This window comes from Saccharomyces eubayanus, chromosome X, assembly GCF_001298625.1.
Source record: "Saccharomyces eubayanus strain FM1318 chromosome X, whole genome shotgun sequence".
Taxonomy (NCBI): Eukaryota; Fungi; Ascomycota; class Saccharomycetes; order Saccharomycetales; family Saccharomycetaceae; genus Saccharomyces; species Saccharomyces eubayanus.
This window is the reverse complement of record NC_030985.1, coordinates 511,245-536,975: the sequence shown is the minus strand read 5'-3', so window position 1 is coordinate 536,975 and position 25,731 is coordinate 511,245. Positions and strand designations below refer to the sequence as shown.

At 39.1% G+C, this 25,731-nt stretch overlaps 14 protein-coding genes and 4 non-coding genes across 18 annotated transcripts; 6 read left to right on the top strand and 12 right to left on the bottom strand.

Annotated features, from left to right (window-relative positions):
• Positions 1-258: 258 nt before the first annotated feature.
• PTK2 (protein kinase PTK2) lies at positions 259-2,718 on the bottom strand (the record flags this gene model as incomplete). Its single annotated transcript, XM_018366156.1, has 1 exon — positions 259-2,718. One exon carries the CDS (start codon positions 2,716-2,718, stop codon positions 259-261), a length of 2,460 nt encoding a protein of 819 aa, XP_018221362.1.
• A 609-nt stretch (positions 2,719-3,327) lies between these two features.
• On the top strand, positions 3,328-3,771 carry APS2 (Aps2p; the record flags this gene model as incomplete). The annotated part of the gene is made up of 1 exon (XM_018366155.1): positions 3,328-3,771. The coding sequence occupies one exon, from the start codon at positions 3,328-3,330 to the stop codon at positions 3,769-3,771; it is 444 nt and encodes a 147-aa protein (XP_018221361.1).
• A 10-nt stretch (positions 3,772-3,781) lies between these two features.
• On the bottom strand, positions 3,782-4,438 carry CDC8 (bifunctional thymidylate/uridylate kinase; the record flags this gene model as incomplete). Its single annotated transcript, XM_018366154.1, has 1 exon — positions 3,782-4,438. The coding sequence occupies one exon, from the start codon at positions 4,436-4,438 to the stop codon at positions 3,782-3,784; it is 657 nt and encodes a 218-aa protein (XP_018221360.1).
• Positions 4,439-5,964: 1,526 nt separating this feature from the next.
• Positions 5,965-6,053, top strand: DI49_3069. The gene is given in 2 exon segments: positions 5,965-6,004; positions 6,017-6,053. It is a non-coding gene; the product is annotated as a tRNA-Tyr (tRNA).
• A 477-nt stretch (positions 6,054-6,530) lies between these two features.
• DI49_3068 (uncharacterized protein) lies at positions 6,531-7,226 on the top strand (the record flags this gene model as incomplete). The annotated part of the gene is made up of 1 exon (XM_018366153.1): positions 6,531-7,226. The coding sequence occupies one exon, from the start codon at positions 6,531-6,533 to the stop codon at positions 7,224-7,226; it is 696 nt and encodes a 231-aa protein (XP_018221359.1).
• A 215-nt stretch (positions 7,227-7,441) lies between these two features.
• DI49_3067 lies at positions 7,442-7,513 on the bottom strand. The gene has a single exon. It is a non-coding gene; the product is annotated as a tRNA-Asp (tRNA).
• A 1,310-nt stretch (positions 7,514-8,823) lies between these two features.
• DI49_3066 (Gfo/Idh/MocA family protein) lies at positions 8,824-10,119 on the top strand (the record flags this gene model as incomplete). The annotated part of the gene is made up of 1 exon (XM_018366152.1): positions 8,824-10,119. One exon carries the CDS (start codon positions 8,824-8,826, stop codon positions 10,117-10,119), a length of 1,296 nt encoding a protein of 431 aa, XP_018221358.1.
• Positions 10,120-10,241: 122 nt separating this feature from the next.
• Positions 10,242-10,727, bottom strand: HIT1 (Hit1p; the record flags this gene model as incomplete). Its single annotated transcript, XM_018366151.1, has 1 exon — positions 10,242-10,727. One exon carries the CDS (start codon positions 10,725-10,727, stop codon positions 10,242-10,244), a length of 486 nt encoding a protein of 161 aa, XP_018221357.1.
• A 152-nt stretch (positions 10,728-10,879) lies between these two features.
• DI49_3064 lies at positions 10,880-10,951 on the bottom strand. The gene has a single exon. It is a non-coding gene; the product is annotated as a tRNA-Arg (tRNA).
• Positions 10,952-11,435: 484 nt separating this feature from the next.
• KCH1 (Kch1p) lies at positions 11,436-12,935 on the bottom strand (the record flags this gene model as incomplete). The annotated part of the gene is made up of 1 exon (XM_018366150.1): positions 11,436-12,935. The coding sequence occupies one exon, from the start codon at positions 12,933-12,935 to the stop codon at positions 11,436-11,438; it is 1,500 nt and encodes a 499-aa protein (XP_018221356.1).
• Positions 12,936-13,238: 303 nt separating this feature from the next.
• Positions 13,239-14,972, bottom strand: BFA1 (Bfa1p; the record flags this gene model as incomplete). Its single annotated transcript, XM_018366149.1, has 1 exon — positions 13,239-14,972. The coding sequence occupies one exon, from the start codon at positions 14,970-14,972 to the stop codon at positions 13,239-13,241; it is 1,734 nt and encodes a 577-aa protein (XP_018221355.1).
• A 260-nt stretch (positions 14,973-15,232) lies between these two features.
• Positions 15,233-16,945, bottom strand: RAD7 (UV-damaged DNA-binding protein RAD7; the record flags this gene model as incomplete). Its single annotated transcript, XM_018366148.1, has 1 exon — positions 15,233-16,945. The coding sequence occupies one exon, from the start codon at positions 16,943-16,945 to the stop codon at positions 15,233-15,235; it is 1,713 nt and encodes a 570-aa protein (XP_018221354.1).
• A 183-nt stretch (positions 16,946-17,128) lies between these two features.
• DI49_3060 lies at positions 17,129-17,199 on the bottom strand. Its single transcript has one exon. It is a non-coding gene; the product is annotated as a tRNA-Gly (tRNA).
• Positions 17,200-18,482: 1,283 nt separating this feature from the next.
• OSM1 (fumarate reductase) lies at positions 18,483-19,988 on the bottom strand (the record flags this gene model as incomplete). Its single annotated transcript, XM_018366147.1, has 1 exon — positions 18,483-19,988. One exon carries the CDS (start codon positions 19,986-19,988, stop codon positions 18,483-18,485), a length of 1,506 nt encoding a protein of 501 aa, XP_018221353.1.
• A 601-nt stretch (positions 19,989-20,589) lies between these two features.
• On the bottom strand, positions 20,590-21,315 carry ISY1 (Isy1p; the record flags this gene model as incomplete). Its single annotated transcript, XM_018366146.1, has 1 exon — positions 20,590-21,315. One exon carries the CDS (start codon positions 21,313-21,315, stop codon positions 20,590-20,592), a length of 726 nt encoding a protein of 241 aa, XP_018221352.1.
• A 222-nt stretch (positions 21,316-21,537) lies between these two features.
• Positions 21,538-23,127, top strand: UTR1 (NADH/NAD(+) kinase; the record flags this gene model as incomplete). The annotated part of the gene is made up of 1 exon (XM_018366145.1): positions 21,538-23,127. The coding sequence occupies one exon, from the start codon at positions 21,538-21,540 to the stop codon at positions 23,125-23,127; it is 1,590 nt and encodes a 529-aa protein (XP_018221351.1).
• A 226-nt stretch (positions 23,128-23,353) lies between these two features.
• CYC1 (cytochrome c) lies at positions 23,354-23,683 on the bottom strand (the record flags this gene model as incomplete). The annotated part of the gene is made up of 1 exon (XM_018366144.1): positions 23,354-23,683. One exon carries the CDS (start codon positions 23,681-23,683, stop codon positions 23,354-23,356), a length of 330 nt encoding a protein of 109 aa, XP_018221350.1.
• A 998-nt stretch (positions 23,684-24,681) lies between these two features.
• On the top strand, positions 24,682-25,155 carry ANB1 (translation elongation factor eIF-5A; the record flags this gene model as incomplete). Its single annotated transcript, XM_018366143.1, has 1 exon — positions 24,682-25,155. The coding sequence occupies one exon, from the start codon at positions 24,682-24,684 to the stop codon at positions 25,153-25,155; it is 474 nt and encodes a 157-aa protein (XP_018221349.1).
• Positions 25,156-25,731: the final 576 nt, after the last annotated feature.

Here is a 25,731-nt window from a genome sequence, read left to right as displayed (position 1 = left end):
AACAAAAAGTGATCATGCTTGTTGACCGATTAGTAGGCGAGAACACCTAACAAGTAAAAAAATGTTTGAGTTTTTGTTCAAAGTAAATACATAGGTATACATGTTGGTTTTATATGTGAGTGCTTGTTCCGTACAATTTAATTTCTGGTCTTTTTCTTTTTTCTCAAAAGTACATTTTATATCTAAGTCTGTAGAGCCGATAATAGAAGAATGATGACGATTACAAAGCATAAAGGAGGTATAAAAGAGCCTTCATGTCTATCTTGACACGAAAGCGCTCACGGATGACACGTTCGTGACGCTGTTAGTGATATCTAAGTGGTGATGGATGACCTTCTTTTTCTTTAAGGAGGACACATTTGGACTACCGAAACTTCTAATCGAGTTGCTTGATGAAGACACATTGGGTGCGCTAGTGTCCTTGGCAGAAATTGGCGTCTCTGATCTTAATGATAAATCGCTCATACCTTTATTCAATGGTGTGGCAGTTTTCACGGGGACCGGAGTTGGACCGTTGTGTGTTGGTGTGGAAGGGGTAGAGTTGATCATTGACTTTAACTCCTTTGTTGTAGAATTTTCTTCGCTTGGAATGTCATCGACTTTGGTGGAAGTTGGTGTCGCCTTTTCTAATAAACTGTCAACGTTGGTTGAAAAGTTTTCCGTTGGTTTGTCTTCGTCTTCGTCTTCATCTTTGTCTTCATTTTGATCTTCGCCCTGTTCTTTCCCTTGTGGTTTAGGTGTAACGATTTTTAAACCTTCTTTATCCATGATATCATGTGATTTAGCCTTTGTTTTGCTCTTCAGTTTGGACTTCAGTTTAAGTGATGGAGATTGAGCAATTTCCAGCATTGATCTAGGTTTAGTACTCAAAGGTTCTCTTTTCAGGAATGGATTCGAAGTATGACTGACTTCTTGCTCGTTGGGAGCATCTGGAAAGTTTTCCGTAGAATCACTGATAGAAGTAGATTTTCTTAATTCAGGCGCCTTCACGAAACTGTCGTCATTTGGCTCGACACAGGTTTCTATTTGTTGGAAAAAAGGGTCTTCGAATAAATCATCCATTGTGTATCTTGTGGCAGGGTCGGGGTCAGCCAATCTCCATGCAACACGTGTAGCCTCAGTATTTTTGAAATTTCTTGCCAAACTGTATTCGGCACCGGGACCTGCCTTGTGGCAACCCTTGTCTCTGAAGTGAGGATTTTGGTGGTTGATGAAGTTATCGTACGACAATTCGAACTCTCTGAATCTCGCATCAGTGTTACAGGAATCGATGAAAGGAATTATATTGTTGATCATGGTGATCAGCATTATCCCGAGGGCATAAGAATCCATGGCCAATGGATTATAAGGTTTTTGGAGCCTTTCAGGATAATGCTTCTTGGCGTCGAAATACATCACTTCTGGTGGAGTGTATGGTGGGGAACCTATCATACCCTGGCAAGTCTTCACCGGACTGGTGTAGTCATGAGGCACCACATGGTACCAATCAGAAATACCGAAATCTGTCAGTTTGCAAACACCTTCTTTGGAAATCAAGACATTTTCGGGTTTCAAATCACGATGAGCGATACCGTTCTCATGACAAAACCTGATACCTTGAGCCACCTGTTTGAAAAGACAGTATTTTTCACCGAATGGAACGTTTTTCCAGCCTGTTCTTTCCATCAATTGGAAAAGATCCTTGACACCCAATTCCATGATGAACCCCCAACCACGAGTTGTGTACGTTGTGGTGGGTACTTTCACAAGACAAAAAGTGTTCGTGATGTGCACGTTGTGGCTTAGATGCTTGGCAATGATAAATTCTTTTGAGCATCTTTTGTAGAACTTCTCGGGAGACTCGTGGTATATCATATTCAATTTCTTCAAAGCGTAAACATCCTTTTGCCTGTAACTCGATTTAACCTTCCTCACCTCACTAGACCCACCGGAACCGATTGGCTTATTATCCGTGTCGAATACAAAATTATCCGTTAAATGGACGCTATATTGTTTCATATCTTCGGGTAAGAAATCATTCGGGTTGGCGATTGGCAGCGGTAACATCCGTATCTTGGCGTTCCCATCATGCATGTAAAAACTTAAATCATTCTCCTTATTCATATTTAGAGTGTCGGCAAATGCAGTATCTGGTCTAGCATGGTTTGGGTTTATACCGTAGGGGTTATAAATGATATTTTCATTGGGAAAGTGATGACTGGCCATGCTATTCGATCTTTGCGGCAAGCCCGCATGATGCGTGTTTCTTTCCTTGTCCCTAGCCCTCTCTTTTTCTTTTTCCCTTTCTATAGCAGATCTATCCCTATCTCTTGTCGAGGCAATGCCAGTACCTGTGCCCAAGATATCCGAGGGAGAGTTTAAGTAAGGATTATTGTTATGTTTGATTAGGTCTTGCAACGCGACGGAAGACTTATGCGAGGACACAGGTCCACTCGAGAGCCCAACTGAAGCATTGTTTTTCTTCCTATGCAAAGAAGCAGATCTATTCCGAGCACCGGCAGAAGAGGAAGGTGAATTGGCACCGCTACTAGCGCCGCCGCTGGATGGAGACGTTGGTCGTTTCCTTAAACTCCTACCATTACCCAATTGTTCAGCACTGAGTAATAATGAAGAATTGTCAGTGTGACTGTTCGAATTGAACAGACGCTTCCCCAATAGTTTTAAAGTGCTGACCGAGGGACTTTTATGTACCTCTTTGTCTTTGCTGTTCCCCGTCATTATCTTATCCTATTCGTTTAACCTGTTAAAATGCTGTTAAGACGTGTACAACCTTATTTTCCTGATATGTGTCGGGTCCCGTGGCTAGATCGATGATGTTAGCAAGCCTAACAATAGCTTTCCCACCCACTAGGCCAACACTATATATAAAGCAGCGTCCACTGCCAATTGAATATTGGTCCAGACCTCCCATCTGCAAGGGGTCTTGCCAATGACGAGCAGGCAATACACCCATGCACCTCACCGGCACGTGGCCCACTATTTGCGCTGAAGCCTAGGAGATTATGCTTAAGATGGGGTGATTGCACAAGAGCGTTATATTGGTGTCCCTGGGCTTGGATTCTTGCAAGACATATGTGTCTATCATGTTGCTGGTACGCAACACATGCATCCCTGACAATCTTGTGTGGTATCTGTGAAAGAAGGGTCCTTCTAGTAGCTTTGCAAGGACTGTCACTTTACACGTGAAGGGCCGTGTCGGATACTTTGATAAAGACTGGGGAATGCATTGTTCATTGGTTAGATTGAGGGATGCTTGCCTTGGAAAGATCTAAGTCCCTGGATGCCATCTGTCAAGAAGAGCGAGTGTGTTTGCTGTGAGGAATTGAAATGGCTGTTCAGTTTATACTGTGCTTTAACAAGCAAGGAGTAGTGCGGTTGGTGAGGTGGTTCGATGTGCACAATTCAGATTCGCAACATAGTCATGACGCCATTGCGCAGATATATAGGCTCATCTCCTCCAGGGACCACAAGCACCAGAGTAATTTCGTAGAGTTCTCCGATTCGACAAAGCTCATATATAGAAGGTACGCTGGGCTCTATTTCGTCATGGGCGTGGACCTGCTTGATGACGAGCCCATATACCTTTGTCACATCCATCTGTTCGTGGAAGTTCTGGATGCATTTTTCGGCAACGTCTGTGAGCTGGATATCGTCTTCAACTTTTATAAAGCCTACATGATTATGGACGAAATGTTTATTGGGGGCGAGATACAGGAAATCTCTAAGGACATGCTGTTGGAAAGGCTAAGTATTTTAGATAGGCTTGACTAAGCTATGTATACTATTTATGTTGAAAAAATGAAAAATTATCATGATCTATTTCCGTAGTCAACGTGGGCTCTACTATTTCCCAAATTAGCGCTTCCACTTCTTGGATATCCTTACCGCTGACGTCGATAATCTTGATCGACTCATCACCTTTCTTTATCTCGTTTTCTAATAGTGTTACGAACGTCTGTTTCACTTTTTTTTGGAACTTTAAAGTTTCATACCTTTCTTCTCCAAATCCATCCTTTACTGCGTTACTAGCAACGTCTTGAATGCTCAGAAACAATGTCAGATCTGGTTTGAGTAGTCCTATGTCCGGCTGTAAACACCAATTTAGGTCCATCCCGTTCGTACCCTTGGCAGCGGAATATGCTACTCCGGAGTAAACATATCTATCCATGATGATATTCTTCCCCTCCAGCAATGCTTCTTTCATGCTATCAATCATTTCCCACCTGTTTGCCGAAAAAAGAAGGTGAATGGCTTGGTCTGATAACCGGAAACTATCGTCCGTCAAATATTGGTCTATGAGTCCTCCAATTCGAGTCGATCTTTCGGGGAACTTTAATAATTTACAATCCGGTAACAATTTTTGGTACAAGATATTGCATTGTGTAGTCTTACCAGTTCTATCCAAGCCTTCTATCAATATTAACTTACCACGGCCCATCTTTGGTAATCTCAACTGCTTTGTTCAGGTTAGATTCGGCATAGTTCGAAAGTAAGCCTCCTACAAACACGTTATATTTTCCATCGCCAGGTTAACAGTTACGGTTTAGCATTACGCGTCAAAAAAACATACGCATCGAAGTCGTTTTTTGGCATTTCTTATATCAATGCCCTCCTATAAGTTCGTCCATTACAAATGAGTCATGCGCAAAGCCTCAAAAAATGCAATTACCATACCATCATTGACGTTTTAGCTGCAACACTTTCGGGTACAAAGTCGTTCCGACATCATAAAGAGGAAATAGGGATTATTCAAGCTACGGATTTTACTCGATTGTGAACACTTTTTAGTCCCTGAGTTCGTTCAATAGCGGCTATTACTATGTACGTATAAACCAACCGTAAAAGTGCCACTATATTGATCTGTAAATTTGGATGATAAATTCTGAGATTCAATTTTTATTTACTTTTGTGATAGTATGCGTGAGAATTATTCTAGAAGCTGTTCTCATGGGTCCGAAAATCTACAAAAACGGAAATTAGCAATCTTGCGTAATATTGGAAATAACATTGTCTCCAAGCGTAGCGTAGCCCAATCCCATTCTGTACTATTCAAGGCTACTGCTCCCCTTCGAAGTACAAGAGCCATCGTCAGTTAGTGCCCGGGCGTCAGTGCCTCAGGAACAAGAAAAAAAGTTCTATTGAATACCTTGAGTAACAATGAGATGAGACTGAAATAGTGCTTTTGTTGATAATTAGTAGTTTAGTAATTTGTAATAATTAAGAATAAGCAGTTCTTTCTTAAATTATATAAGAGAGGTATATAAAACACACGCTGATTGGTTATGTATAACCTAATGGTTCAAATATGGTTTATGCATTATTAATGAGTTATCAGTTATAACTCATCTGCTTATATACTGGTTTCTGATCAATTAATAGATCTTTATCTTATCTTCACTAATTACCAGATTATTTATTCGTTTACATTCCTTTCTCATATCGTATACGAATAAATAGATAAATTGTTTTTGAGTTTGCTTACTCCAATTTATACGTGTTGGAACAAGATTCAACTATTGTCCATCTATTACTAATATATACGGTGTTAAAAGATGACATAAATTACAAGACCAGTAAGTTAAGATTTAAAGTGTCGTCGAAATTAATGGAAGCTGAAGCGCAAGGATTGATATTGTAATAGGATCAATGAATGACAACATATAAAAAGAGGAACAGAATCATTTATAATAACCATGCAAAAGTATTGATTCCTTTCTGTGGATTCCTAAATCCATGAGGAGAATATCTAGTATAATCTATATACGTAATATTATAACATTAAGAAACAATGGAATCCCAAAGATCATCATACAATTTAAATGGTTATTAATACGAATAAGTGTACATCCGTAGTCACATATTCCAACAGCTTTACACTGATTGAGTGCAGCTACTGCTAATACTAAAGGATTGGTAATAGTTGGTGTTAGTCATAATTTACTTTCGGATATTATAAAATAACAACTCTCGGTAGCCAAGTTGGTCTAAGGCGCAAGACTGTAATTTATTACCACGAAATCTTGAGATCGGGCGTTCGACTCGCCCCCGGGAGATATTTTTTTTAATCAACTATTATTGTTTCTTTGCTTTACTTTACTCTGTTTCCAAGGTTCAGCGTCAGCCTTACTTCTTCATTTACAGACATTCATCAATCTGTCGCCCCAAGCTGGTAAGATGTGCTGAACAAGCTTTCTAGTGTCTTTCTTGTGTTACCCACTAAACCTTTTCAATTTTTCGCAGAAGTGATAAAAGGCGCATGGAAAAAATTCTGATAGTCCTTTTTTTTTTCAGTTTTAGAGCCATCTTGGAGCAAGAATATAGCTTTTTTCTCTTCGAAATATATACTTTGGATTCAACAAATTGCAGACAGTTCAGAACATTCATTTTCTGTCATACTTTTTCTGGGTACTTTTTTCAAGTGGTAAAAATTCTGTTGCTATCCATATAAATACGCTGAAGTGGACGCTTTGAAAGTGGTCGATATCGATATTATACATTGAATTTCTAAAGACATATAAACCCGTATTACAATGGAACGATTGCATTCACTAGAATCCAGTTTGCCTCCAGAGCAACCCCCCACAAAGCAAGCTATTGATAACCTCAACCTAGAACTCTCTCAAGAATTCAAGCTAGCCGCCAATGCGGTAACAAGACTGTATAGAGTAGCCAATGAAAAGAACTCTTTAACAAAACACCAAGGGTACCTGACCTGTTTAGATGATATGCTGTATGCGCTGGACTCAAATATGACGACTGATGAGTTAAAGGCATGGTGTTACAAACAAAAAAATGATATTTTGTCAAATTCTCAGGACAAGTCCATAAATTGCGTAAAAGAAAAGGAAAGGAAACCCAAATTGAGCGAAAACCAGCAACGTGAATCTGAGACTCAAAAAGAGCATTCCAAAAGAGATTACGAGTCTAAATATAACTTTAACTTCAATGAATCAAATTCGAATCTCGCAGATGCCAATGTAAACGTCGTACCTAAATTTAGACTCTCCGTTCCTCCCTTGAGTGTTGAGCACCCACCGAGAAATGCTAATCGTATAAAATCCTGGAAAATACGAACAATAAATCACGGTCGGGGGGATATGAATTCCAATGACGTAACAGCGTTAGAAAACGAGCATGAAGAGACCCATCATGAAAAAAAACCGAAACTATCCTCTGATTTAGAGGCAGGTAAAATGGAAATCCATGAGGACATGGAGTTGGAATAGGTCTTGGGATGGGTTCGGGTATCGAGAAGCCATCATTGCATTATAAGTATTACTAAAAATAACTAATTTTTTTCTCAAAGTGTACGTCTGTATTTAATATACATATATTTTTAAAATACAGAGAAGGAATCACCAGCTGGCCGATTAGTAGTCAATATCTTCCAATGGTGCTAAACATCCAGTAGATACGATATGATTAAAAAAAATGAAAAAATCTCCGCGACGGGGAATTGAACCCCGATCTGGCACGCGACAAGCGCCCATTCTGACCATTAAACTATCACGGATTTATATAACGTGTTCCAATATCGTATCCTACCTATTCTGAGCGGCTTTCTTGATGTATCATACTTAATCCTTCTCTTTTTCTGTTTCAAAGAAAATGTTGGAATAGGTGTCTGCAGACACACATTAATTCATATATGATGAAATATCTGAAACAAGAATTGTTGTGTTGGAACAAGATTCAACTATTGTCCATCTATTACTATTATATACGGTGTTAAAAGACGACATAAACTACGAGACCAGTAAGTTAAGATTCAAAGTGTCGTCGAAATTAATGGAAGCTGAAGCGCAAGGATTGATATTGTAATAGGATCAATGAATGACAACATATAAAAAGAGGAACAGAATCATTTATAATATTATGCAAAATTACTGATTCCTTTTTGTGGATTCCTAAATCCATGAGGAGAATCTCTAGTATAATCTATATACATAATTTTATAACGTTAAGAATAATGGAGTCCAAAAAATTATCATACAATTTTACAGGTCAATAACACTTAAAAAATGGCACTTATTATGCCTGAGTAATTTCGTTCTTTCATTTTGCGAGGAAGGAGAGACTTCAGCTCTGTTCAGTTGCAACTGCGAGTGTAAAACACTGTCTCTATTAACTGAACGGTTTTTCCGGTGGATTACAGTGGACAATAGAATCCATCGGATCAGTTTTTCCCAAAGTTTCGCAACCTAGTTAAAAAAAAAATATTTGTTCAGACAGAAAATAAGCACACCATTTTTCGGAACTTTTTGGGAAAAATACCAGATAAAAAGCTGGATAAATCTGGCCCTATAATCCTCTGGTTTTAGTGGATACGCTTGGTGAGTTGATCGAGCGGATATTTCTGCCCATAATCCTTCGAGAACATCCCCGGACCAACGACGTCCTGCTGCCGGTGCCGTCGCCATTTTTCGGCCCACCGTACGCCGAACATTAAAAATGAGCGCATCTTCCCTTAGTGAGGGGTTCTATTAGTCTCTATTATTATGTCAGTTCATCCTCAAGGAAAAACTCTATTCGTAAGGGCTCTGTAGTGATACTGTAGCTTGTCTGTGCCCAGTTTGTGGGTTGCAACTATGTCATGAGTCTTCACTGCAGTAAAACTAGAGCTCATTGGTACCTTAATCGCTTTTTCGCCATATCAGCTTCTCTTTATATATATGTGCGGTTATATCAGGAATGAGTAAATAAACGGATGGTCGGTACGTAAAGATTGAAGAATAAATATATAAACACCTTCAGAGGAAGAAAAATAGAACATATTGGGGGAGGGTATTTCAAGTGAAACGTAGAGAAACGTAGAGAAATAAAATGAACCGCAAGCAAAGATCTGAATACTCGACAATACCGAAATCTTCACCGATTAGAGTGGGCTTTATCGGATTGTCCTCTTCGAAAGGATGGGCTGTCAAGACGCATTATCAAGCCATTTTACAGTTATCATCGCAATTCCAAATTACAGCACTGTACAACAAAAAAATAGATTCATCTATAGCCACCATCAGAGATCTGAAGTTAACCAATGCCGTGGCATACCCGACGCTAGAGTCGTTCGCCTCATCTTCCAATGTCGATATGGTAGTATTTAGCGTGCGAACTGCTAGCTATTTTGACTTACTAATGCCGCTACTGGAATATTCTCGTGCCAATTGTAACTTGAAATATTTATTCATGGAATGGGGACTCGTATATTCTGTGAAGGAAATGGAAACTGTTTTCCATGCCGCATCAGAACGTGGGCTGCAGACAATAATCTCTTTACAAGGACGTAAATCACCATACATCATAAGATCTAAAGAGCTGATAGAGGAAGGACACATAGGGGATATTAATTCAATCGAAGTAACTGGAAATGGTGGGTGGTATGGTTACGAAAGACCTCTAAAATCTCCCTCATACCTATATGAAGTCGGCAAAGGCGTAGACTTAGTCACTACGTCGTTTGCCCATACAATTGATCTCTTGCAATATATCACAGGGTCTTATTTCGGCGTAATCAATGCAATGGTTTTCAATAATATTCCTGAACAGGAGTTGGTTGATGAGTTCGGTAGAAAATTGGGAAAGACTGTGCCAAAGACTGTACCGGATCATTTATTGTTTCAGGGAACTCTATTAAAGTCGAATGTGCCCGTTTCTTGCAGTTTCAAAGGTGGATCGCCTACAAAGAAATTCACCAAAAACTTAGTTATAGATATACATGGCACCAAAGGTGATCTAAAATTAGAAGGTGATGCCGGGTTTATTGAAATATCAAACTTGGTGCTTTACTATAGGGGCGTTAAGGTAAATGAATTTCCAAATAAAAAGGGTCAAGTCATATATGAAGAATCTTTCGGGGATGAAGTAACGGAAGTGTTCCATCTAAGGAATTATAATGCAATGGTTGGAAATATTTATCGCCTTTATGAATCAATTGCAGACTTCCATTTCAATTCTAAAAATATTCCTGATTTGCCATCGACATTCGTCATGCAAGGATTTGAGTATGAAGGTTTTCCGACTTTGATGGACGGCTTAATTCTTTGCAGACTTATTGAAAGTGTCTATAAGAGTAGTAGCTTGGGAGCAACTTTAAACGTTAGCAACATATCACGCTATCAATAATACACAAAGAAAAACTAATGTGACAAGTTCTAATGTTTATCCAGTTCAGATCTGGTTGTTGCATGTTCAAAAAAAAAAAATAGATAGCTCGACCTTTTAAGTAATGCTAATGATATTAATACTTATTCTTTAACGTCATTTAATCTATCTAATAGTATTTGGCAAAATTCTTCGATAGCCTCATTATAATGTATACCACCATATCGCAATGTGTTAAGGTAATTTACAGCTAACTCTTTTTGTAGGTCGCTACTCATGTTTCCAGAACTTCCGTCGCTAACGGCAGTTGATAGAATTCTATAAACCTTCGCTAAATGGAATTTCACTGTATTGTACTTTAATAGTTCTTGCAATTGGACGTTATTTTGATAAACTTCATCGAATGCTCTTGTCTTCAAACTTTTCCTACCGGTTACGGTAGCACTGTTGTTATTATTGGACTCTGAACTAGGGTCCGTTTCGGTTTGGGGTTCTAGAACGTTTTTATGAATGTGTTTTTCAGTATCTTTGTAGCATTTCAAGGAACAATATCGTATGCTACACTTAGGACATTTATACTTGCCATCACTCTCGTGGCATATACCACACTTAACTACAGCCTGAGCCATTCTAGAATTTTACAGGTTTTGCTTTGAACAGGTGCAGCCGATTATTCATTTGTTATCAGGTTATGCTGTGCTTGCTTTCACCTCATCGCAAGCTAACTTGATATTAAATTTTTATAATCCAATTTAGTAAAAATTAAAAAATTAAAAATAAACGTTCCGTACGGGACTCGAACCCGCAGTCTTCTCCTTAGGAGGGAGACGCGTTACCATTACGCCAACGGAACCTATTTGGTTGAAGATAAGAAAATTTATGTCCTCTAAGTTCTATACGCTTTTCCTTATTTTTTTTACTATAAAATTACATACTGGGAGCCTGTAACTTATGTGTTGATAATTAGTAGTTCAGTAAGTAGTAATAATCAAGAATAAGCAGTGCTTTCTTATTATATAAAACGCACTCTGGCTGGTTATTGAAACCCAATGGTTCAGACATAACTCAGAAGATGGACAATAAGTTATCATGTATAACTCGTCCTCTTGTATCTTAATTTCTCATCAATTAATAGATCTTTAATCTTATCTTTACCAATTGCCAGGTTTGGTTATTTGTGTCATGAGGAAACAATGTTTATAAATAGTAACCGCTGCATATTGACTTAGAAAAGGTGATATATTTTGTACGTAATGCCCTTAATAATCGTGTGTGTATTTTTATGAAAACAACTATTTAATTTATGAAATATGCAAAAGAGAGTTCTTATCTTCTTATTAGGTGTAGTGATATGTATAATCTTCATCTTCTAGTAGACCTTTCCTCGGAAGACCAGTTTCCCTGAAGTATGCCTTCATTGGAGTATATATTCTCTCATTGTCCTCTGAAACAGTGCTTGAATTTACCATCCCGCTTGTCTGTAAACTAGGTGGCTTGGGCCTCCGAGTTTCATTATTCGACTTTTGGAAATTCATTGTATTTGGTGTTGAGTCTAATGACATGTGAACTTCTGTCGAGGTTGTGGATTGTAGTAGCCTGGTAGTAGACGACTTCTGGTTGAGCCCACTGAGGACGCTCGAATCTTCATATCTCTGAGCGTCTGAAAAGTTTCTATCTTGCGTCTCGAGACTTTTTTTTATATTACTGGTGTTGTACGTATTGGTATTCGGTGGGTCTAAAATCGCAGAGAATCTAGTTGCATGTTGCGCATTACCATTGTCGACAAACGATTCCGTTGTTTCTACTTTCTTCATTATTGGAACATATTCAAACGCATTTTGACTATTATATTCTGGTCTCCTCTCCACTAACTCTATCGTGGAATCGTTATTGGAAGTGTACGAGGTTTCATTAAAAGATGACTCGAGTTTATTTTCTAATTCATTAAAATCACTAAAGGTTTGGGATTCAAGAAGGCCTGTCTTATAAATTGTGCTCTCATTTTCCTTTTTTCTTTGTCTTTCAACAAGTTCGTCAATGTTTTCGCTAACAGTAACACAGATATATTCACGCAACCCGCCGTATTTTTGATCGTTAATTATCTTATAGTAAACAAATATTGAGCAAATGATAGCCACTAAGAATTTGAACACAAATAATGTCCAAACAATAAACGAAAAGAGCATTAATGACAGTATCACTGCTTCTTCGTGATTGGTTTTTCCGATGTTTTTCAATTTATTGATTAAACCACTAAATGATTCCAGATCGCCCAAATCTTCGCTCTTATTAACGGTTACAAGCACCGACCATAATGTAAGACCGTTAATTACTTGTCTTGGTGTGTCTGTGAAGATTAATCTTATACAATCTTTTAGTTGGAAAAAAGTGAAAAATGTCATTTTCTGTCGAAACCCCTTCCGTTCGATCATATTGTAAACGCAAAATTTAGAATAATTGAGCACGGAATTTAAATTTCTAGAAAAATTGTTAACATATGTCAACGATATATTTCCTGTCTTATATATCCTTATTCCAGCTATGGATTCCCATACCAGTAGCACGATAGATGCAAGAATGCAACCACTAAATAACCACTTTGATATTTTAAAGGATAAGTAAGGACGAATTATGTTATTTGACCACGAGTTGAATGCTAGTAGTTTGATACATGTGTAAACGTCAGATACGAAGAGAGCCACTTTCAGTCCGTTCCATCCAATAACGCCTATTATGTAGTTCAAAACGGTTTTAAACCTATGGTTTCGAAATAACTCAATATCAAGATCGTCAAAGGTTTTTGAATTAATGGAGTACTTCCAATCATGGTTGAACATTTTTGGTTTTCTATTCCTATGGGTCGAGTTCTCATGAAATATTAACAAATTCCACTGGCCACTTCATAAAGGTTGGTTTTATTAATTGGGCGAAGTGCTTCTGTTTCAAGAATGCTGGCGTATCTTTGATGCTCAGTACAGTTTGAAACATCTGTCCAAATTTTTTCTGCAACTTTTTCTTTTTCTGACAAACGCGAAACGCCGACAACAACTTGGCATGACTCAAAAAAGCCATTTTTAGAATCCAAGATAGATATATACTCAGAATATCGATAAAAGAATTATCATATGAACGCAAAATGATTAATCCTTTGTCGAGTTTATTACCATATTCCTTATTTCGTACATGTAAGATTTTCTCTTGCCACCAATGGTGCTTTCATCCATAGTTTCTTCGTCGACGCCGGTAATGGTCTCGTCTTGTGGTATGAACCAAGATGCCAACTTTCTGTTCCATCTATTCTCCTCGTGATAAAATTTTTCCAGTGTTTTTGAGCTCAAGTGGAAAGTTGTGTTCAGCGCCAAATCTTCGGGTGGAGCATTTAGTGACCTCATGGAATGGTATTTTCGTAGTCTTACCTGAGCTGCCGTACTTTGATACCCACCATTATTACCATTTGAGGAAGGTGATGGGCTCAGTTGGCTTTGGGAACGTAAGAATGGAGAAGAGCTGCGTTTCTTCATAGTTGTTCTCACTGGTGGTGGATTTATCTCCGGAATACCTGCAAAAGGGTCGGCTTCATCCTCAGATATACTTACCCATCTCAAATTTTGTTCATCGAGGACCATATTACCGACAACCTTTTGATTCCTTGAAGCGGATCTTGAGTTCTGTAGATCGGAATATCTTTTTTGTTTTGCAGTATGATCATCAGCATCTCGCTGGAGCTTATTCTTTATTAGTAAAGCTTTCCTGTTCGCTGTATCCACATCGCTGAATTTGTTTAATACATTTTCATTTCCTTCCCACTTCATAGTCTGAGGATTATATACCATTGAACCCTTCTTCATCGGAGTGTTGTGATCAATCTGTTGTTTTATTGTTTTGATTTTAGCTGGTCCATGAAGTTGTAAATTGTGGCTGGGATAACGTCTAACTGGTCGTTCCTCTCTGAAAGAATCTAGTTCCTGTTGAGTATTCCATTCCCGTTGCCGGCTATGGAGACCGGGCGTTAGTAGTTCGTCATGTTTTACTATGTCATACTGAGTAGGCGATATCTTTAATGGCAACGATGAAGCAGACTTCCTTTTTAAGAATGGGGGCCGTTTAAGGTCTTGTCCACGGCTTAGGGAAAATGTTTGATCGAGAGGTTCGTCTTCCAATTCTCCGAATCCTGTTAAAAATCCACCCTCGTCATCAGAACTAAATCTTGCCAAAATTGTACCCTGTGTATCATCATCTTCATAATCCTGTTCTTGTTGTTCCTCCCCTTTACCTTCTTCTTCTTCTTCTTCTTCTCGGATCGTTGGACTAAATAACGCTAAGTTTGGCATGGATTTTTTGAATCTCACTGAATTCCCGCCTTTCAAATTTTTTGAAGATACACTGTTTGACAGTTTCCTTCTTGACTTTAGCTCCATCATCGATCTGGGCTGCTTTAATCTTGGTTTGTCTAGTTCAAAATTCAGTTTTTTATCAAATTCGTTTACGAAATCAACGTTCTTGAAGGGAGTAGACCCACACTTGTTTCGTAAATGAAAATTTGTCTTTATAGCATCATCAAAATCATCCTTCTTGTTCTGAAATTCTTGGAAATCATTCAAAAATTCGTCATCCTGTTCTACTTCCATATCTTGATCATTGTCACCTTGTTTATCAGACCAGAATGCATCAGCGCTGTTTGAAAAAACCGTTCCAGTGTCGGAAGTACCTATTGATGATGGAGTCGGTAAATACGTTGATGTGCTCAATGGCGGCGCGCTATCTCTCAATGTTGATGTTTCGTGGGATTGAAATCGCGGAAGTGTTGTATTCAATTCCTCAAAAGAAGTCTCCGGATCATCCAAGCCATTTAGCGTAAGAGGTCTAATTGACATAATAGATAATATATGTACAAGAATCTACCAATTTGGAGACTCCTTAACGCTTGAATTTGGGTTTCTTCTTGCTATTCTTGTTTATGCTAAATACTTTAATTTACATACATATTTTTTGAACTGTTGTTTTGTTTATTATTCGCGAGATGCTTCAAAACACCGCGATTTAGAAACAATAGAAGCGTAACGGCGATGAAAAGAAAAACGGTTGACCTTGCCTCTTTTCTTTGAATGATCAATCATCAATGGCTTTTATTCTTTTATATACTGTCACTTTGTCTTCCTATTAGTGTAAGTCCAGGTCTTGTTTTTGCGTTTTCAGTGACCAGATTATCTCCAAACACATCAATTACGGATAATTTGGGATTTTGCTCACCCAATAGTTGAATAATTGAGTCGTCTACACAACGCACAAACCCTAGATCTATGTATGTCAAGTCAGGACAGGTTAATGTTACAAAAGCGTCCTTTGTTAACTCTTTCAGTGAGTTGAAACTCAAGCTTGTTAGACTATCTTTAGCTCCATTGAGCAATAACTCTATAACCGCCATATCACCTAGCTGTAGACACCTTCTAAAGCTACATTCTTTTAGTTTATTTAGTTCTACTTTACTGAAAAAGTAAACCAAAGAGTCCGTGGTTATTTGGTCTAGCTCTTCTAAACTCAAGACCTCCAATTGGCATTTTTCTGGTATGAATGCAGTAAGACCATTGATTATCATTGAATCCGTCAATTCCACACAACCATTCAAAACCAACTTTCGCAAAGTGGATCCGACTTGGCCTAATATATTTATGACAATCTCATCGTTAACATCTTCTTCATTGAGTGGATATTCAATGGAGAGTGTGTGAAATTTGTCGTTCATTAAGTACTGCGGCAGTAAAGCGTAGTTTGACACTGAATCTAGCCTAGATAATCCCAAAGAGGCTAGAGTTGAACCGCAATTTATTAACAAGTTTGATAATGACTTGTCTGTAAAACGGTGTGTGTTTGATATATGAAACTCTTCTAGCCTGTCTTTCATGATTGCGAAGAATTTTTCCCATGTGTCTTCATTGATCAAAAAAGGACCATCTAAATATAATGCTTTCAAGTTTGGCAACTTCTCAGCAATGTAAAGCAGTGATTCATTGTTTAATTGCCCACACATTTGTAGCGATAATTTGGTCAGGTGCGGCGAAAAGATGGCTAGTGTCTTGTAGCCATCGAAAGAAACCTTAGAGCAGTCATTAAAAGTCAGTTTTGTTAGATCTGTCTTTAAGAAAAGTTGTAAAGTATGATCATTCAGTGCTCTATTTTTTGATAGTGCTTTCGCCAAATTGTTCAAATTAGCGGTAGATACACCACCGAGAACATCTCTTAATCTGTTAAATACCAACTTCGAAGAATCACCCGTCTCCTTTTGCCACTTGGAGATATTTTTACTGATTTTCCCGATACAAAGACTCTGTAAGCTAGACACTTTATTGACACGTCTGTCCAATAAATTGGCAGCTCTCTTGCGTTTTTTACGGCGGTTTTGAATGATTTTCGCAGTATTTTGTCTCTTCTTTATTAAGGACTCCTGGTTCTTAGCTGGACTCAAATTTACTGGGGTGGCCGACGCACTGTTCGTTTCATATTCTTCTTCGTCACTATCTGCGGCAACCAGATTCATTCTAGCATCATAAGCGACCTCGGCCTTTCCTGTTTCAGAACCACTGCCAAGTTCCAAGTCATCAACCTCTTCTTCTTCAATTACTTCCTTTTGCGAAACCTGTGTAGTCGAGTCATCGTCCTGCGTACTTTGCTCCTTTTCACTCTTTCCGCCTTTTCCATCTTCGCCCTTCTTCGACTGGCGTTGGTACCATTTTTGTTTGATATTTTCAGCGCTGATCCCTTCTTCTCTCAGGAACTGAGTTAATGCAGAGTTTGGACCCTTAACTTCATCTTCACCACCTCTTTTTGGTCTATTCCTACTACGATACATCTAGTTTCTGTTATCGGTCTTGTGCTGGCAAATGCTTTGAAGTCTACGCGCTACTGTTTGGCCTTTTCCTCTTGCTAGTTCTCCTACCCATATTCGTATTTTTTATTTCCTTTCCTTTCCTTTAATTATTACCTTTTCTTTTTCTTGTAAATCAGGAAGATTTAAAAATAAAATAAAAATAAATGCGCAAGCCCGGAATCGAACCGGGGGCCCAACGATGGCAACGTTGGATTTTACCACTAAACCACTTGCGCTTGTTAATTGTTATAGGTTTGATGTCATTTTTTCGACTCGAATCAGAATACTTGTGCAAATCTGATCGTTTCAAGGAAGGAACTTGTTGTTGAACCTGATTTTGGCTTAATTCATGTAACTTTACTTGTTATAAAAGCTTCCTGTAAGATGAAATAGAGCTAAAGGGTGAATGCAAAATCTCGGGTCAAAATTAATTGTTCGTATATTTTGTTTCGGGTGATTCATTTGATAAGGTTCGTTCATATTCTTGTATGTAGTTCCTAAATGTTAGCTTCTTGTGTCTTTCAGCCGGATGTTTGTGGTTCTATAATATTATAGTTGTTGTACCTCATTTTTAGATGCAATAAAAACAATATATACCATATTGAACTGATGTTAACAAAAAAGCTTTAGGGTGCAATCGTAAACTAGAGACTTGGCAGACCGTCGGCGAAATTCCATATTGTTGGAATAAGGTGATCTTGGACATAACATTCCTTATGTCAAAATAGGCGATCTCGAACATTCTTTAATATGATATCAATTATGTTGATCTGAAACAAACATACTTAATGAAGATAAGATTAAAGATCTATTAATTGATCAGGAATTAGTATATAAGCAGATGAGCTATAACTGATAACTCATTAATAATGCCTAAACCATATTTGAACCATTAGGATTTATATAACCAATCAGCGTGTGTTTTATATACCTCTCTTATATAATAATAAGAAAGAACTGCTTATTCTTAATTATTACAACTTACTAAACTAACTAATTATCAACACATATACCATCTTCAATCGGCCAAATTGATACATCTAACAGTCCAACAAACTATTTAAAATAGTCCAAAGAACATCCTGTAATAATTTAACATTCGATCACTAATAGTTCACCAGTACGAGCCACTGACAAATATTAATATGGACGCTTGAGACCAAACTGTATAAGTATTTTTAATCTTGGGCTCTTCTCACGCTATGAAAGTGAGTCTTCTAAGTGACAATCATTGGCACTGCTAGAAGTTTAATAGTTTATGACACCAGTCATCATATAACGTGACGCAGTTGTCAGGTTGTGTGAATGATGAATACACTTGGCGGGGAAAGAAACAAAAAATCATTTTGAGTACGTAAACATTTGATTTAATAAAAGCTCTAGTAAAAAAACGTGTGTGAATTATGCTAACCAGAGCAGAATCAAATATTTCTAAATTTATTCATTTTCCGTTCCTTATCCAGACATAACGCATGTTGATTTTAAACAAAAAAATGCCTCCTGTATATCTATAAAAAGTTTAATATAATTTTGCTATGTTGTCAGCAGCTGTCTTACCAAAGACGACACACTCCAATAAACTGGATCCACCCAATCTATTGGCTCCGTGGACGCCGCCAGATACCTCACCTGCGGCATATAGGCCTTTGGACAATACCTTCTCTRAATTCTTCATAATCACTTGAGAGTTTTCATTGATTTTCACACCACCCATGGTGAAATGAACAACAGGCGTAATCTCACCTACATACACAGAAGTTTCGGGTGCAATATTTCCATCAAAGGCGTTGGTAATTAATGATCTATCAAATTCATCCTTGGTATTAACATCAGAATAGTTCTTCAATTCGTTAACCAAGTCTTGCGCCGTAGTCTGTAGGCCATAGTTTTGAATCAAGTCTTTAATGGGCACTTTTTTGACCAAATTTTTGGACATGTAAAAGTTGATGTTATTTGTATACTTATCGTAAACTTTTTCACTCATAACCAAAAGAGCTCTGTTATCATTTCTTGGACACTTAGACTGTATGTCCATGGTCACCGCATCTCTGGTGTTCAACTCATTGGTAAACCGTCTACCAGTGGTAGGGTGTAATAAGATCCCCCCTAAACCTCTTAGTGCTTCTGCAGCTAAAAACTTCCAATTATTTTCGCGATCATTTGGGTCGATAAAGCCAGTGGGGTGGACTTGCACTTGATCCATATCAATCAGTTCAGCGCCTAATTTAGAGAGAATTTTCTGTCCATCCCCTGTCGTTTGTTTACCATTAGTGGTTGGCAAGTGAATCAAATTCGGTGAAAACTCTCTTAGCATCTCCTTAGAGAAACCGAAACCGCCTGAACAAAAGACGACGTGGTGAGACTTCAGGATTTTTCGGGTGCCATTCTCATCTAAGTATATTACACCAGTGACATGGCCGTCATTATTCAGCTCAATATCAACAACTTCACTTTTTAGCATAATCTTCATAAGATTAGAATCTTCAGAAGAAATACCTTTCAATTTCTGCGATAGTGCCTGCACGATTTCAAACCCTGGTGGCAGTTTACCAGAAGATCTGTGGGTTCTTGGAGCAGAATGACCCCCCAACTGTGCAAGAAGATCAAGTTTTAAATTGAATTCCGTCTGTAACCATTTTATAGCGCTCCTGGATTCTTTGGTCAACTTGTCCATTAGTAAGGGAATTCCCCTCCCCTTTGCGGAGTGCATAGTATCTTCTAGAAACAATTCTTGAGTGTCCATAATTTTTAGTTTTTGTTGGGTGTCTGTTTGAGCACCATTAATACCGCTAGATGCTTTGATAGAGTTCCCACCTATGGAATCAGCCTTATCTAGCAGCACCACAGGAACTTTAAATTTGCTTACGAGACGGTTACTTGTGGTTAGACCTGCTAGCCCAGAACCAATGACCACTACTGGCTGTTTCATCGACATTTGATCGGTGGTACTTAATTGTCTTTTCAAAATCAGTATCAATACGAATACTGATACGTAAATGAAAACCCTCCTTACTGACCTTATCATTTTTTTTTCAGCTCCAGGACGATATCAGAATATAACCTTTGCCCTATTGTAAATCTTTCCCTTTTTGGCGGATTTGCTTTAGATCTGTATTTCTAAGCAGATATTTTTCCGCTGTTGTTTTTTTTAGTTAGCTCGTAAAGAGAAACGATAAATTTATTGGAATTAAAAGGTGACACGACACGGCCTATAAAAAGCAATTCAGTACATGGAATGCGTTTGCATTGGCGCAGTGTATATATTGTATGTAACCTTACCTAATTACAAGCAGGATATCACGGCCCTTGCTACAGCTAATGTGAAGGGATCACTCTAGGAAGAAGTTAATACGATGCAGACTAAGTATATTCGAACGTCGCTATTAGCGTCGTATTTTTATCTCTGCTATGAGGACTTTCGCTAGAGCCAGCCTCCCTTCCGGTGATCTCTAAGGCGATCCCTTTAAAAAAAGAAAAGAAGGAAAGGTATAACTAGAAATTGGTGGCATGCTAGTACTAACACGGCCTCTAAATCGTGCTTAGATTGCAGTATGAAGGGACGGGTATTTGTCGTTTTCACGGGACATAACGTTTATTTCGTATTTTGTTCTGAGAGGCTTCTCCAACTAAAGGTTCAGTTCATCTAACAATTTTTTCTTTCTTCTCTGCACCAGCCACTGCTCCATATCAGCAAGAGTGGGCACATGCGTGTCTTGTTTATATTTTCCTCTTTCTTCTTCTAGTTCTTTTTTTTGCTCATTCACAGGCAAATTGTAATGAGCTTTTAAAACAGGCGTCCAGTTAGCTTCAAAATCCGTTATAGCAGTTGTAACGTTACCAAGATAGTAATAGTCATTCTTATTTTTCGGTACGAGTTTCGTGTTCACGATATCCGTGTGATTCTGCTTCTGAGTCTCCTGCTGTTTGACCCATTCTTTCACTTCGGGCAATTCCAAAGCCCTCCCAAAATATCTCTTCCCGTGTATTATCTTCCCTGCGTTTGTCAGCAGATGGCTGTCTTCTAGCGTCTTCCTCTTTGTTCTTTTCTCCAGAAGCTTGTGGTCGATGTGCCACTGCCATCTCTTCCACTCTTTGAACAGATCATTCAGTTCGTCGTTGAGTTCTGTGATCTGCACCTCATTCAAAGACGGGTCGTATATTCTTGTGCTTTTTTGTTGTATCTCCTTGCTTACTTGTCGCTTCCATTCGTTGGCCTCCTTTATAGATTTTATCTTGGAAACGTTCTTGGGTCTCTTGTAGCGTGAATAGTCTTTATATCCAGTTGAGGACTCTGCCTGCTGTTCTTGGAACCGCACCAATACGGAGTTAGCCTTGTCCACGTTCCTACTCATGTTGGATTTACACGCCTTCACTTACCGTCAAATCAGTTATCTACCCAATTTATGCGATGTGACACCTATATTTGCTCTATTATGCATTTTGAAATTATTTCATCGCTCAACGCAAAAGAAAAACGAGAAAAAAGGTATAATAGGGCAAAAGGTTATTGGCATCGTGATCATGTACGGAAGGATGAACGATAAGGGTCTCGAAATAGAGTAAAGGCTCGTGAGATGAAGGAGAATGGTATAGATAATGGTGTGGATAAATGGATAGATAAGGGGGGGAGTGACAGTGATCATCGTAACAATTATAACAACAGCTTAATGAAAAAAGCGGTGATGAACAATGAACAAATTGATAGAACGCAGGATATCGATAACGCTAAAGAGATGCTAAGGAAGATATCGAGTGAAAGCAGCTCGCGCAGAAGCTCGCTGTTGAATAAGGACACATCTCTTGTTAATGGCAATTCAGGTAACGGCGGCGGTACAGGAATTAATGCGACAAGAGGGAGTTCGAAGAGTAGCAACACACACTTTCAGTATGCCTCGACGGCATATGGCGTAAGAATGCTGAGCAAGGATATCTCCAATACCAAAGTCGAGTTAGATGTGGAAAACTTGAKGATTGTCACGAAACTGAATGACGTGTCATTATATTTCTTAACAAGAGAACTGGTGGAGTGGGTATTAATACATTTCCCGCGTGTGACTGTTTATGTTGACTCTGAATTGAAAAATAGCAAGAAATTTGCCGCCGGTGAGCTGTGTGAAGATAGCAAGTGTAGAGAATCACGGATCAAATATTGGACGAAGGATTTCATCAGGGAGCACGACGTTTTTTTCGATTTGGTGGTGACTTTAGGGGGTGACGGTACAGTGCTTTTCGTGAGCTCCATTTTCCAAAGACATGTGCCACCCATCATGTCATTTTCGTTGGGATCGCTAGGGTTTCTAACGAATTTTAAATTCGAACATTTCAGGGAAGATTTGCCGCGGATAATGAATCACAAGATCAAGACTAACTTGCGGTTGAGGTTGGAGTGTACCGTTTATCGCAGACACCGCCCAGAGGTGGACCCTCATACTGGAAAGAAAATATGCGTGGTGGAAAAACTAAGCACACACCATATCTTAAATGAGGTGACCATTGATCGTGGTCCAAGTCCGTTTCTCTCCATGTTGGAATTGTACGGGGACGGCTCGTTAATGACTGTTGCTCAAGCCGACGGGCTAATTGCTGCAACACCCACGGGGTCGACGGCATATTCGTTAAGTGCCGGCGGGTCGCTAGTGTGCCCCACGGTGAACGCGATTGCACTAACGCCCATTTGCCCACATGCGTTAAGCTTCAGGCCCATCATCCTGCCAGAGAGCATAAATCTAAAGGTGAAAGTCTCGATGAAGTCTAGAGCCCCAGCATGGGCGGCTTTTGATGGTAAGGATAGAATTGAGCTGCAAAAGGGAGACTTTATAACTATATGCGCCAGTCCATACGCTTTTCCCACGGTGGAGGCCTCCCCAGACGAGTTTATCAACAGTATAAGTCGGCAACTTAACTGGAACGTGAGAGAACAACAAAAGTCCTTCACGCACATCCTGTCGCAAAAGAACCAAGAGAAGTACGCGCATGAGGCGAACAAGGTCAAGAGCCAGACTGAACCATTGGAAGTGATCAGAGACAAACAGCCAGTGGAAGTTCATGCCCCCAAAGAGAACGGGACCGACGATGAGAGCGACGATGAGAGCGAGAACTGCGAAGCTTGTAAATTGAAACCTTCAAGCATGGCCAAGCCTTCGCAAGCAAGATTCTCCGTCTGATGTACATGTTTGAAATAAAATAAAAATAAAAAATAAAAAATAAAAAAAGAACCTGAAAAATAAATAACGTTTTTAATACTACTAATATAAACATAAAATAAATAAAGACCTAGACGTCGTGTTGTCTAGCTCCTTCCTTTTTGATTAGAGGGAATGAAGTGGGGGAGAGGGCGTGAATGTAAGCGTGACAAAACTAATTACATGGTATGAAAGATGAAAGCTTTCTTTATTCACAGGCCTTCTTCAAGTAGGTGATCAGGTCATTTCTGTCCTTTTCCTTCTTCAACCCACCGAAGGCCATCTTGGTACCAGGGATATATTTCTTTGGGTTGGTCAAGTAATCGGACATGTTGTTTTCGTCCCATTGCACATTCTTCTTGATGTTAGCGTCAGTGTAAGAGTACCCTTCAGCTTGGCCGGAGTGTCTGCCGAAGATCCCGTGCAAGTTTGGACCGACCTTGTGTGGGCCGCCCTTTTCGACGGTGTGGCATTGCAGACATCTGGTCTTGAAAAGAGTAGCACCCTTCTTTGCGGAACCGGCTTTGAATTCAGTCATTGTTAATAGCGTATGTGTGTGTGTTTGTGAGTATGTGTGTGTATCTATAAGTATATTATGCCTTGTGCCAAGTGAACGATCAAGAATAAAAAACGGTGATTATCAAAAAGAGAGAAGCAAGAGATAAGAAAGAGAACCGAAGCATTATATACACGTACCATCCCACGCATGCCTAACATCCGCTCGTGTGCCACCGTACGTATATATATACGTCTGTATGTGTCAGCAGCACCAAGTTGCCTGGCCCTCCACGCTATATATACATGCCAGACGGATCTGCTCGAGGATTTCCCACGCGTGGGCTTGATCCACCAACCAACGCTCGCCAAATGAGCTGGCGCTTCCGCCTTTGAGGCCACAGTCCGTAAACTCCGGGTGGCCACGCCCGGAGACATCGGCGACGGGCTTTTTGGTCCTTCTTCCCGGGGATTTTCGAAACCCCGGCAGAAAGAAAAAAAAAGAATGTTGTGTTGCCCGGATTAAGGATATCGTCGCGCACTATATCGTCTTGCACGGGTTTGAGTTTTAGTTTTTTACATTTTTTTTTTTTTTCGTGTTTTTTTTTTTTTTGATTTAGTTCAGATTCTTTTGCCTTTTTTTTTTTCCTTGCCCAGATTTTTTTTTCAGTTTACATCCTTCTGCTTTCTTTTCTCTGGGTTTTTTTTTTTTCTCCTTTTTCTATTGTTCGTTTGTTGCCTGTTTTTCTGCCCTATTGTTCTCGAGCCCGTTGAAAGAAAAAAATTTTCCTTCCCACTTTGCTTGGTTCGTTCAAAGTTTCCTGTTCCATTGTTCTCTTGGTGAACTCATTGTTCTCGGAATTCAGTTATATTCAGTTCAGTTTAGTGCACTTCAATTGAGTTTTTTCTGCAATTCCAACTTGCCTTTTCACTCTTTTTCATTTTACTCTTGTCATTCTGCACTTTTAGTTTCTTTTCTGGTTCCTAACTCTTGCCTAGAAAAAGACAAAGCATACATATAATTCATCCATATACAGAAACATGTCTGACGAAGAACACACCTTTGAAACTGCCGATGCCGGTTCCTCTGCCACCTACCCAATGCAATGTTCTGCTTTGAGAAAGGGTGGTTTCGTTGTCATTAAAGGTAGACCATGTAAGATTGTCGACATGTCCACTTCCAAGACCGGTAAGCATGGTCACGCCAAGGTCCATTTAGTCACTCTTGATGTCTTCACCGGTAAGAAGTTGGAAGATTTGTCTCCATCCACTCATAACTTGGAAGTTCCATTTGTTCAGAGAAACGAATACCAATTATTGGACATCGACGACGGTTTCTTGTCTTTGATGAACATGGATGGTGAAACCAAGGATGACGTCAAGGCCCCAGAAGGTGAATTGGGTGACATCATGCAAACTGCTTTCGACGAAGGTAAGGACTTGATGGTCACTATCATCTCCGCCATGGGTGAAGAAGCTGCCATTTCCGTCAAGGAAGCTCCAAGATCTGATTAGATGTTTTTAGATTTTTAGATACAGGAAAGTTCTACATTTTTTTTTTTCTTTAGAAATCTTATTTATACTATCTATATAATACTATAATAATCATAATCATAATTATTCATCCTACCGCCCCCCTCAGCTCTACCTTTCAAAATTGGACACCTCGACGTCGCCGTCGTCGTCCTTGTTGTCTATAGATCTTGTGTGTCATAAGCGTCAGTAGTACCAATCATTCTCGACGACATGTTAGTTTTTCGTCGAGGGGTGCGTTCCCCTATTACGTACACAGAAGTGATTAGATCATATTTCCCTGCTCTCTTCAATACGTCTTTCTTTCATCCAGTATTAGTTGTTTTTGGTTGACATTTCACGTCTATGCACGGAAGAACTATTTATTGCTCCGTCCCGCGGCTAGCCCTTGGACAGCTCTCATCAAGAATCTGTTATTTTCTTTTTGAAATAGGAAATTTTTGACCTAATACCTAGCTAGTGCTTTACATAACATATCTATTTTTGGGTAGTTTGTTTTATAAATTCGGAGTTTCACATATATTTTGATTTCATTGTTATTGAATTACTTTTTCCGTC